Source organism: Symphodus melops (assembly GCF_947650265.1).
Source record: "Symphodus melops genome assembly, chromosome: 10".
In the NCBI taxonomy this organism is placed as follows: Eukaryota; Metazoa; Chordata; class Actinopteri; order Labriformes; family Labridae; genus Symphodus; species Symphodus melops.
The window spans coordinates 27,425,563-27,437,895 of record NC_136700.1 but is presented as its reverse complement, the minus strand read 5'-3'; the positions used below and the strand labels follow the sequence as shown (position 1 = coordinate 27,437,895).

Below are 12,333 nucleotides of genomic sequence, written 5' to 3'. Positions count from 1 at the left end.
ATAGACAAAGAAAGCTAAAAGCTTTCTCAGTCCAGAAAAGGATAGGGGTTTTAGGGTTGGCTGAAGTATACTGGCAGGTCATTGTTCAGGGTACTCCTGTGAGTGTCTTGTGTCTTTTCAGCATCATCATCACCTACCATCCAAGCACATCATCACGCATCTGCAGTCTTTGCAATGTATGTGACTGTGAAACTGTGTGTGAAGGTGTGTTTGTGAAAATGTGAAAGCGTGTGTGTCTGTGTGCCTGTGTGTCTGCGTGTGTACAGTTTACCCCTTTGAGGGTTGCTGCTGCAGGTTCGGTTTACGTCTGTGTTTATGGAGACAAAGGAGTCTTTATAGGTCCCCCTCCCCCCACACACAGACACACACACCATACCCGTATTCTCGTGTGTGTGTGTGTGTGTGTGTGTGTGTGTGTGTGTGTGTGTGTGTGTGTGTGTGTGTGTGTGTGTGTGTGTGTGTGTGTGTGTGTGTGTGTGTGTGTGTGTGTGTGTGTGTGTGTGTGTGTGTGTGTGTGTGTGTGTGTGTGTGTTTTAGGGGGGCTCTCATGTAGTGTTAAGCCCCGTTTCCACACATCAGTCCGGTACAGTTTGGTTTGATTAAGCCCGACCCCGTTTGTGTTTCTACAGCCACCCGTGCCCTATTTGGTAGGCGCCGTGTGAGCCAGATGACGATAGCCGCTATGTAAATAGCATCGTATGATAGCAGCTAACAGCTAGCTGCTAACTGCTAACTAATAAATTCAAAAAAGGAGAAAAACGCTACACAAACAAAACCAACGCTGGAGACATCCAGCAGGTCATCTCCTCTGTCACTGTCATGTGACTCTTTATTACAAGAACTCAATCCAGCTTTGTTTCAGAGAAGGCTGTGAGCGGCGAGGACAAATACACACGCTAACAATCAGCTGTGTGTTACAGTCAACAATCAGCTGTGTGCTACAGTTGAGCTCTTCAGGTCGGCTCAACATTCTTGGCACTCCAACGGAAGGGTCCCAAAAAGTGGGACGGTACGGATCGGTTATTTTTGAATCTTTCCCGGGATTAGTCTATGGAAACACAGCAAAATGTGCGCCGTACTGAGACGAACCGATCCGGACTGCTCGGTGGAAACGGGGCTTTAGTCACTTTAGTAACAAGCTGGATTAAAGGTCCTGCTTGTTACTGGACTTTCTGTTTGTGTTGTATATATACTACCTATATACAACACAAACCACAAACCAAATCCTGTATGTCCTCAGATCCTCCACAAGATTCTGGATCAAGGGGTGCCAGTGGCGCAGTGGTAGCGCACACGTCCCCATGTATGGGGCGACACCAGCCTGTGTCCTCTTTCCTGCATGTCGATCCTCACTCTCTCGCCCTGATTTCTGACCCTATCCACTGTCTCTCTCTAATAAAAGGAAAAAAGGCCAAAAGATAAATCTTAATAATAATAAAAATAATAATAATTAAAAAGATTCTGGATCCTTAACATCAATCAAACCCCACCCTAACCCTCTTCCTTTTTTTTCTAATCCAACCTGTAATGTTTCAATAACTAGGCTGCCTGGCTCATGATAGGAAAAAAAAAACAACCTGCTGGTTTATTCACACATAAACCAAACTCTGACTCTCGAACACTAACCCATTTTAACTTTGATGGATTAGGGTTAGGCAGAAACATGGCACTGACACAAACTCATTTTACATTAAAGATTACTCTGCTCTCTCTCTCTTTCTCTCTCTCTCTCTCTCTCTCTCTCTCTGCTTCAGACTGAGTGAGGAGGAGGAGGAGGGTAAGCTAGAGAGAGAGAGAGAGACTCACACACACACACAGTCTGAGTGGACACAGACGGAGATCTCTGTGTCATTGGGATCAGGAGAGACGGGGTTTTAGGAGATGCTGCCTCGTCACAGGAGATGGATCAGCGCGATCACCTCGTAAGTCCTTTTGTGTAATTTCTCTGTTTTCCATCTCTTTTGTCCAGTTCTGTCTCAGTTATTTGTTCTCTCTTTTTCTAATCGTCACACTCAGTGTGTGACAAAGTTTATTTATTGAGGACTACTTTTTAATAAAATCGATCTTTTAAATAAGTATGACTGAAAGTGTAACACGTATTTCACAGCCTTCAAAAAGGCAGAAAGGATGAAGAGTCCTTAGAGTAAAAGAGAACTCTTGTTTTATAAAACAGGGTTTGAGTCTGAGATCGTGAGTTCTTCTACACAGCAAGGGAAAGAACAAAGTAATGATAAACACGAGAGCTTTTTGAGTGTTTGGGTTAGACTTCTCTCTGTAAGAAACAAGCTGCAGCAGTCACCTCGCTCCGACGAGGTTTGAAGGTCTAATTTCCCCTGACGATTCATTACAGTTCCATTAAATTAATTAGGGTAATTTCAGAGAAACTAGATCACCATCTATCTCAGTGAAGGTTAGTGTATGTGCACACAATCTGCTGCTGAACGTTAAAACAAATACTTGTGAGTCCATCGTCTGCTCAGAAAATGAATCAAACCCAAAGCTCATAAGTCTCAGTGCAGATCTTTGATCACGGCAGGTTCCAGTGAAGTATGAACTCATCTGCATCAGGTTTCTAAAGCTGTAACTCGACACTTACTGCGTGTAGGTCAGTCCCTATGTATCCCCATGTGGTTGGGAGTCAGGCTACTCTCACTTGTATACACCTCAATCAGACCCAAATTAGACTCAGACAGCATAGATGTGCTGAAGGAAGCTGAAAGAAAACAAAATGAAGGTATTAACTTGGTGAATGATACATCCATAAATGAACGTTAGCATACAGACAGTTGAATAGTTGAGCAAATTCAGATACAATCATTAAAAGAAAACCTGTAATGCCCAATCACTGAGTTCTTACAGGGTGAAAGCCATTTCAGGTCGATTAAGACCTGATGTTTGAGTCCTTCAACTCACTTTGAAATAGAATTTGAACCAGATCGCACGTTGTCCGTCATGAAGTGTACACTGAGGCGTGATGGTTGATCACGGCAACAGCAGGCATTTCTATTTAATCTGTGTCCCCCTGCTATCATTAAAGGAACTATGGCAACATTTTTTGCAGACCTCCAGTTGGCAGGAAAAATATGAATTAGCTGCGAGTTAGCCTGTTTATTGCTGATGCAGAGTTTGTGAGAAACACGAGTCAAGTCGTGCTTGTGACAAAACTGATATCGTCCTCTGTCTGTTTTCTATTGACAGCTGTGAACTCTCCATTCTGATTTATCTTCTACATCTCATATGTCGTGTCTGATAATTGCATGTCATATAGGATACAATTGTTCAGTGTAGACTTCTGTCTATAAGGGCAGCTGTGGCTCACTGGGGCGGCTGTGGCTCAGTTGGTAAAGTCGTCGTTTGCTCAACCAGAAGGTTGGGGATTTGATCCCCAGCTTCTGCGAGCATCTTGTCCGATGTGTCCTTGGGCAAAACAATTAACCCCAAATTCCCCCTGCTGTGTCAAAGGTGTCTCCGGTGGCTGTTCTTGTGGTTGACCAGTTGGTGCTTCTCTGTGCCTTTAAATTGCCCCACAGGGATAAATAGAAAAACAATTTTATAGTACAATATCAATCAATTCAATAAAAATACACGGCCTACTTGAACATTTCATCTCTTCCCGCTCGGTTCGGGAAAGAAGCAGGTCAGGGAAGACTGAACAGCAGCTTCCAGTTTCTGATTTGACAATAAAGAACACTGAACACAGACACTGTACAGTGAACAGTAAGAATTAAAAACAATGATGATGACTGAGGTAGTTCTATCTGGAGACAGACAGCATACATATCTGTGGGAGAACTGGTTAGTCCTTCTTTGTATTTGTTATCAGTTCTTTAACAGAGAGCAGCCTTTGGCAAAATTTAAATTCAACAATGGATTGTTTGGATATCAGTTAATGTCCCTGAGTTCATGTAACTGTAGCTGCACACACACTGAGACCAGTATGCAGATAAATCATGTGATTTCTGTGACCTGGCTGTGAGGATACATCAGTGTGTGAACACAGTCTGAGCTGTGTAAAGAGCACTCATTGATCGGCTCTCACTCTGCATCACACTGAGCTGCCGGCACTGACATGCCTGGAATTCTTCCAAAAGACAAAGTGCTACCTCTGCACCTAAGACTGAGGTTAAAAGTTTATGGTTGACGGCTGCAGTGGAAAGCATGGAGGAGGAGAAGGTTCCAGATGTGACTGTAGCCCCTGGCTCTCCTTCCCTCTTCATCAAGCCCTGAACCCTGACCTCTGACCATAGTGACACACTGTGGGATCACACTGAATATGTTTTCACCACAGATTTTAATGTCCGCTAGTTTTCCAGTGAGTGTTTTTTGTTTGTATCTGTAAAGTATTGAATTCATTGCAGATCTGAGAACAGATTAGAAATGGCCTTTGTTACAATGCAGATTATAACGTGTATGAATCTGTGATGTGTTGGTATCATGTCGTTACCATGTCTGTTTTCTGGAGCTAGGAATGAACATGTTTGGAGAAAACGTCCTTACCTTGACACCACAACAAACACTGGTTCTTTACACGTGGGCACAAAAGGTGTGAGGGCCAGGCGTAGACACTGGTGTCAGTTTTGTGTTGATGTTAGTTTTGTGCGTAATTCTGCTATTTGTTTCATAATGATGTTTTTTTTTAACACTTTTATTTTTATTATTTTCACTTAAAACAAATGAACACCACAGCAAGACAGAAGGAGAAAAAAACAAAAAAAAACCAAACAAATGAAAACAAATCAGCACATCCAAAAAAGTGCCACAAATACTTTGAGCCTGTTGGAAGAGTGAAGGTTACTTACTACAATGCATATTTTATCATGAATGATGTTTGTGTCCCTGTGTAGTTATATATGACAACCATTTTCCCCAGCCTTTAGTAAACTGTTCTTCCTTAATTTTCAATTTATAGATTATCTTTTCCATCACAAGGATATCGTCTCTGATTGACAGCCACTGCCCGTGGCTCGGTATGTCAGTCTTTAGCCAGTTCTTAGTGATGGCTTTCTTTGCTGCTGCGAGGAGAATCCTGATCAAATATTGGTCACCTGCATGTACAGTTCCTTCCAAATGGCCCAGATACAGAACAAGACAAGATTGAGGGATTACATAACCCAGGACCTTACAGAGAGCTGAATGAATACCATCCCAGAAAGGCTTTATCTTAGGGCAATACCAAAAAATGTGTGCATGGTTCGAATCCATGTTGTTGCACAGTCTCCAACATGATTGTTGTATTTTCAACAATCATTTGGGTGTGATGAAATATCAAATTAGATTCTTCCAAATGAATTCTCTCCATATCTGTGATTGTGTTGTGGTCTGTACAGTTTTCCATAAACCATACCAAACACTCTCTGGGATCTCTTCACCCAACTCGCTTTCCCATTTAGCCCTGACATATAGCGTTGAATCATTTTTGGATTGCATTAAACAGCGGTACAGGGCGGACACAGTCTTCTTAACAACCTCACTATATGCCTGTATAAGTAACTTGATGATAGGGTGTATCCGTTGGCCCAGTGAATGCGCATCTTGTTTAGTGGCGTTTGATATCGGATGCCGTCCCCCTTTAAAACCTTCTTAATGTTGGCATATTTCTTGCGCTCTTGCAGTGTTCTCACCGAGTAGTCGTGGTCGAAGTAGATCCTATCCCCAGCGAGTTTTATGACTTTCTTCTCCCACACCATTTTTAGTACCATCTCCTTAACCGCAAACTGCTGAAAGTTTATGACGATAGACCACGGTGATTGTCCCGTTTTGTGCTTCAGGGCCAGCGCTCTATGGGCACGTTGTATCTGGAGCTCCAGGTTTATTTTAAACTCCTCTCGCAGCCATTTTTCCACAAACTCTCCTACGGAGCTTTAGGTTTAGGTTTAGCTCAGCATCCTCCTTTATGCCATAAATCCGAAGATTGATAAATCCTTCTAGATCTTGACTCCAAATCGTCCAGTTTATCCATCATCAGTCTTTGCTCCTTTATGACATGTGCAGTATTGGCTTCACCGCTCCATGACTTAAATTCCTCTGTGCGTGTCAATGCGGCTTCCAGCTTCTCGTTTTGCGATCCTATTTCCATATTTATTTTTGCAAATTTCTGGTCAATGTCATCTTTAAGTTCTGTTACCTCGTTTCTCATCTGTGCCGTGATTTCGTCTTTGAAAGTCTTTAGGTCCGTTCTCAGCTCGTCTTTCATGTTTTGAATCTGTTTGCTAATGCCATCCAGACTGCATTGAAATGAGGCCATGCTATCGTTAGCTTCAGGCGTGAGCATGCTCTTCTCGGTAGTCGGGCACTTTCTCTCTTTACCTTGGATATCAGGGTTTTTCCTATTCTTAGTTTTTGTTAGACCTCCGCTCATATTCTTACGTCCCGTATCTTTGTGCGTTTATTTCTCGAGTTTTGGCGGAGTTGATCAAGTTGGCTTAGAGCTTAGAGCTCTCGCTTTTCGTTGGGTTTGGAGCACGCTATGATTTTTGCTTTTGTCTCGGTCCGAATTTCATTATACGTTTGGGTCTGGATCCGGAGTCCACCAATTGAGGACCACTGCTCTATACCAATACCATATGATAATATATAGCAGTAAGTACGGTCTTTTACCTGCTTTTGTAATCATAGCTCTGAGCATGGTCTGTTTACCTGCTCTTTGTAATGTTAACAGACAAACAGTAAGGTCCTCTACCTGCTCTTTGTGAAGTGTCTCAAGATAACACCTGTTATGAATTAACGCTATACAAATAAAGATTGATTGATTGGTTGATAATTGAGGTATCATGAGTACAAAGCAACGAGTGGTAAAAAACTGGTCAGCAGAATAATAATAATACATTAGACTTTTGTTAGGAAATGCAGAGGAGGTGAGTTTTAAGGGATTCCTTGAAAAGAGTATAAAAATGTCACTGCTCATGATATTAACGTCTTCACCTCCAACCAGATTTAGATTCAGAAAACTTTATTAATCCCAGAAGTTTCACAGCCGAGCAAACAATTAAAGAAGCAAAGACAACGTAAAGGAGACAGAACACATCACAACAGCATTCAGACAGTTACATTCACATGTCAGTTACAACAATTCAACAGAAGAACAGCTCGACCAATGAAAAGCCAGAGCTAGCAATCTAGAATTCCATAACACTATGAAATGTCCTGCTGTGTTGTCACTTCCCAACACTGTGGCCACACAAGGATGGTCTACCAGAGGGATGACAAGAACATAACAAAACGTTGTTCACAAGGAAAGTTTGGTTCATAACCAACAGGTTTTTTTTTCCTATCATGAGCCAGGCCGCCTAGTTATTGAAACATTACATGTTGGATTAGAAAACAAAGGAGGAGCTGCCAATTGATGATAACAATCCAGAATCTTATGGAGGATCTGAGGACATGTCGGATTTGTTGTTTGTGTTGTGTATTATATTTACATTTATATTTATATAGATAGATAGATAGATAGATAGTTATGTAATCTATATGTTATATATAGATAGTATATATAATATATAATATACTGTGTATAGTATGTATGATACTATAGTATATGTATAGCATAGAATACTATTATAGTATGTATAATATGATTAAATATCTCTGTGATGTTGAGTGTCCCGGCAGGTCTTGAAAACATTTTAAGTCTGAGTGACGAGCTGCAGCTGAATCCAAACTTTGTTTTCATGGTTTGTTGGAGGAGTTTGTGTCTTGTTCCTTTTCCATGAGGTCAGCATTTAAAGCTGTGGCTGCATACTGACTTCTTTTTTTAGAAGCTCAAACCATCAGACCAACAGCCAATGGAAACAAACATGAATAAGAAACTTTCTGTGTTTGTATACATGGATTCTTTGTTGTTATTATGGGAGTTAACTTGGAGGTAACTTGGGGCTTCTGCATTGATGACTATAGCCTCCATATACGGGACAGAGTAACCACTTCACCACCAGTGCTCTATGGTAGTTTGATATATTGTTCAGGCTCTAAATTCCTTGAAGACTTGTGATGGTGAAAAGTTACTGAGTGTTCATTTGCTCCTCCCTGCCATGTCTGCTGTCAGAGCTGCTATCAAAATCGCTCCATTTCACACAACCTGAAAGTCTTTCAATTCTGAGTTTAGATTTTTTTTAAGAAAAAGTTCATTAAAATGTTTTTAGAATCTATTTATGTCATGTTTTTTAAACCTCAACAAAATAACATTCACAAGATCATGGTGTATTTAAGAAGCCATATAAAAGTGTGTGTGTGTGTGTGTGTGTGTGTGTGTGTGTGTGTGTGTGTGTGTGTGTGTGTGTGTGTGTGTGTGTGTGTGTGTGTGTGTGTGTGTGTGTGTGTGTGTGTGTGTGTGTGTGTGTGTGTGTGTGTGTGTGTGTGTGTGTGTGTGTGGTGCCCCCTACAGGTGTGTAAGGAGAAGGCTGTGCATCAGGTTTCCCTCTCTGCTGGCATTACTCATCATATTCATCGTATTCATCGCCATTCAGACCTTCGTTGCCTACCGGATGGGGTATAGCCATGCACGCGCCCACACACACACACACACACATGTTGTTTTACAGTGAAGATTTCTTTTCTTTTTTCTGTTTAAAAGCAAATACATTACAATCTTTACATGTTCAGATATGTAAAAGTTAAAAAAACATTCAAATGGTTTTAATTTTATTTTTTTATTATTTAATTGGAGAGGTCCAGACACTGCAATGGTACTTCCTGTTTCCACTCTTTCACCTTAATTCTTTCACCTTAATTCTGCCTGCTCTTTCACCTTAAAGAACTGGACTGTCGAAGATCTAGACAAACCAAATCTATCTGCCTTTCATTAACTCATAATGAATATATCGTTTGGATATGTTTCTACACAGTGGTTTTTCATGTTTCCAACTAAAGATTTATGTTTTCAGTCCCCTTGTCTTTGTGCACATTATTCATGAGTGTATTGGCCATCAGTTTGAAGATATCAATGCTCTTTTAAAAAGTAATAAGCTTCATCAAATGAGCATTTACAACAACTCAATACTAATTGAATTTGTGGTTAAGTAAGAGGTGTAAAACATTGGATTTTATGCAATTCAAAATGGTGGAAGATCCATCGGGGGACTTTGTCCAGTGCACAACGAGCTAGGTGTTAGATTTGCAGTATTTTGAAGGTTTAAAGACTTTTGTTTCCTTTATTACAATGCCACCATCTGTCCAATTGGGATCATATTTTGTGGGAAACTAACTTACAATGTTAACAGTTAATGTGTCAAGATTAATGTTTTTACATCATTCCATCTCACAGGAATAAACAATTGAATGTAAAAATAATGTAAAATAAATAGTGTGAGATATTCTCTAATTGATTGTGTTCATGACTTCTTTCAGGAATGACAAACTGAAAGGACTCCAACATCTCACTGTCAACAAACAGATTCTGTTTACTTCTCTGCAGAACTTTTTAGAAGGCTTGAACCCTCAATCTTTCTTGGCTGAAAAACAGGACCTGAAGTCACTACAAAGAAACACAACTTCAAATCTGCATCATAGAAAGTCACCAGATTATATTTTGTCTAGGCAGGTGGATGGAAATGTCCACCCTGACACAGGCCCTCAGATGAAGACAAGAACAGTTTATCATGGAGACCTGCTTTTACCAGGACCTGAATTCAGGCGGAGCCTTGGGCTATCACGTTTCTTTATTCCCCAAAGTACAAGGACAAGTTTATCTGCAGAAACTAATCAAAGGCACTCTCTTACTCCATCCAGTCCTCTACTGGCTCACACTGAGTCCTCCTGTCAGCCCAAGATTCACATAGTTTTCCTAAAGACTCACAAAACAGCAAGTAGCACCATCTTAAACGTCCTTTATCGCTATGGGGAAAGCAGGAACTTAACCTTTGCTCTACCAGTGAAAAAGCACATGCAGCTGTTTTATCCAAACTTCTTTGCTGAGCATTTTGTGGAAGGTGTTCAGAGCCAAAGTGTGAAGGAGTTCCACATTATGTGCAACCACATGAGGTTCAGAAAGTCTGAGGTGAGCTTCATCCACTATTCCTCTTTCAGGTTGTATGGATATATGAAGAAACTTGTGGTTGGTGAAGCTATGTAGGAACACAAGTGTAAAAAATGGCGGTCAGTGATTTTTGACACAACATACTTATGAATAACAAAGCAACATTCACTTGTCTAAGGTGGGGAATTAAACAGAGGTCATGGTAAAAAAATATTCCATTATCAGAATCTGAAAATCAGAGCTACAACAAAAAATCTCCTTTGATTATAAATCAGTTAAGCTCTGCATAAAATAAAAAAGGGTCTAACAATTTTATTAACAGTAAAAATCTTATTACACATGCCTACATATACCTACTTCTTCTTCTCACAATGTTGTTTTATTTCTGATGTTTGGGACATATTCTGCAGATACTGACATTCAAACTATAGTGTAGAAGTATTGTTTTGTTAATATCATTATTATGGATCCAGTTCACATGATGTGCCTTAAAGGGTTGAGCCATTTTAAATATGGTCTTTATAGACAGTAGTGTAAGCTACTTTGAGGAATTTCGATTTTGGCCAAGCAGTGCATCCTACCTCACTGATGAACCTGTCCAAGTCCTGTACAGTATGAAGTATTTTTAAAGAAAAATCTCACCCTGCTTTTGTTCCACTGTTCTACTTACTGAGGATCTTTTCCATGGAGTCGCTTTCATGACAAGTTCAAACTTCCTCACAGTAGGTTTAAAGAGACACACTTGACCCTCTTTATCTAAAATAATTGTTCTTCTGTTCAAGGTGGCCAAAGTTATGCCTGAAGATACGTTCTACTTTTCTATCCTGAGGCATCCTGTGGCCATGATGGAGTCCCTCTATACTTACTACAAGAGCATTGCAGTTTTTCGCAAGACTTTTAACCTGGATAACTTTCTGGACAACAGCTTGGCAAACTACATGTCTGCTGTGTCTAGAAACCACTATGCTCACAATACTCTGGCCTTCGACTTTGGCCTCAACAACAACATTACATCTTATGCTGATGACCTGGAGGAGAGAGCTAGCATGGCTATTGCAGCCATCAAACAGGACTTCCATCTTATTCTTATTTCGGAATACTTTGATGAGTCGTTGATCTTGCTCAAGCATTCCCTGTGCTGGTCCCTGGAAGATGTGGTTTCCTTTAAGCTCAACAGTCGCTCTGACAGATCTCGACAACCCCTTCCACCTAACACTGCAGGGAAAATCAAGAGGTGGAACGCTTTGGACTGGAGGATCTACCTCCACTTTAATGACACCTTCTGGTATACATTAAAGAGTCTGATAGGAGAAAATCAGCTAAAAAGGGAAGTAAATACTCTCAGAGCACTTCGGACCAAGCTAGAAAATGTCTGCCTGAAAGATGGTGGGGCTGTTGACCCATCTCAGCTAAAGGATCATAAGCTAAAGCCATATCAAAGTGGGAAAGCCATTATTCAGGGCTACAATTTAAAGCCACTAACAGACAACCAAACCAAACATAAATGTGTAAGACTCATAACTCCAGAACTGCAGTACACAAAGCTCCTGTACAACAAACAGTTTCCAGATCTACATGATTAAGGATGATCAACAGGGAACGTTTAACCATGCCTCTTGGACAGAACTCATGTGTTAGGAATGACTTGTCACTCAAAGGTCATCTGATACACACTCTCAAATCTGAAGAAGAAAAAGCTTGCAATGGTTTTCATTTGATACACACGAAAGACAAATTTGTCAAGACGTGTGAGTCCATGTGAACCAACGTGTAAAGTGATGAGACGTAAAAAGAAATCTGTGGTTTTCTGCTCTAACAGCCTCACCAGTAATTAAGCTGAGGATTAGGCTGCTTCAGATAACTGGGCCCAGAAGAGGATTTTAGAGTGTGTTTAATGTACAGGCAGCACCTCACACCAGCATTTATCACAATTGTTGTTAAATGTCAACCTTTTTTCTTTCCAAGTTCGTTCAAAAACATTAAAAAGTTAAATAACGTGTGATGCGAATTATGTGGATCCTCTGTACGTTGGTACCTATATGTATAGTACAAATGATAAAGTGTACCTGTTTATTTCCGCTGATTTACAGTTTGCACACACCCGATGTCTACCTCTGAATACCTGTACTCCCTTGCTGGAAATGTGTAAAAAAAATCAATAAAAATATTCTTGAGACAAAAAAAAAAGTTAAATAACAGGGAGTTGGTCAAAGGCCAACTCAGACCTGTGCCATTTGGGAGAACCATGACTGTTAGTTATCTAATTGGGAACAGATCAAAAGACTCTTACTCCCAGCATGCTTTACAGATACTCTCAGAATGCTCTGCAACACCTAACACAGAGCTGTGGCGTTTGGGTTGAA

At 40.6% G+C, this 12,333-nt stretch overlaps 1 protein-coding gene across 1 annotated transcript; it reads left to right on the top strand.

Moving 5' to 3' along the window:
* The first annotated feature begins 1,852 nt into the window (after positions 1-1,852).
* Positions 1,853-11,570, top strand: gal3st2 (galactose-3-O-sulfotransferase 2). The gene is made up of 4 exons (XM_079354235.1): positions 1,853-1,922; positions 8,393-8,485; positions 9,343-9,991; positions 10,753-11,570. Exons 1-4 carry the CDS (start codon positions 1,882-1,884, stop codon positions 11,551-11,553), a joined length of 1,584 nt encoding a protein of 527 aa, XP_079210361.1. The 5' UTR covers positions 1,853-1,881; the 3' UTR covers positions 11,554-11,570.
* Positions 11,571-12,333: the final 763 nt, after the last annotated feature.

What these genes read in the sequence shown, in the direction of transcription:
- gal3st2 (XM_079354235.1), top strand. Translation starts at nt 1,882, where the DNA reads ATGCTGCCTCGTCACAGGAGATGGATCAGCGCGATCACCTC. An exon ending in TGGATCAGCGCGATCACCTC is followed by an intron (nt 1,923 to 8,392) that starts GTAAGTCCTTTT and finishes GTGTGTAAGGAG; the next exon opens with AAGGCTGTGCATCAGGTTTC. An exon ending in TTCGTTGCCTACCGGATGGG is followed by an intron (nt 8,486 to 9,342) that starts GTATAGCCATGC and finishes GACTTCTTTCAG; the next exon opens with GAATGACAAACTGAAAGGAC.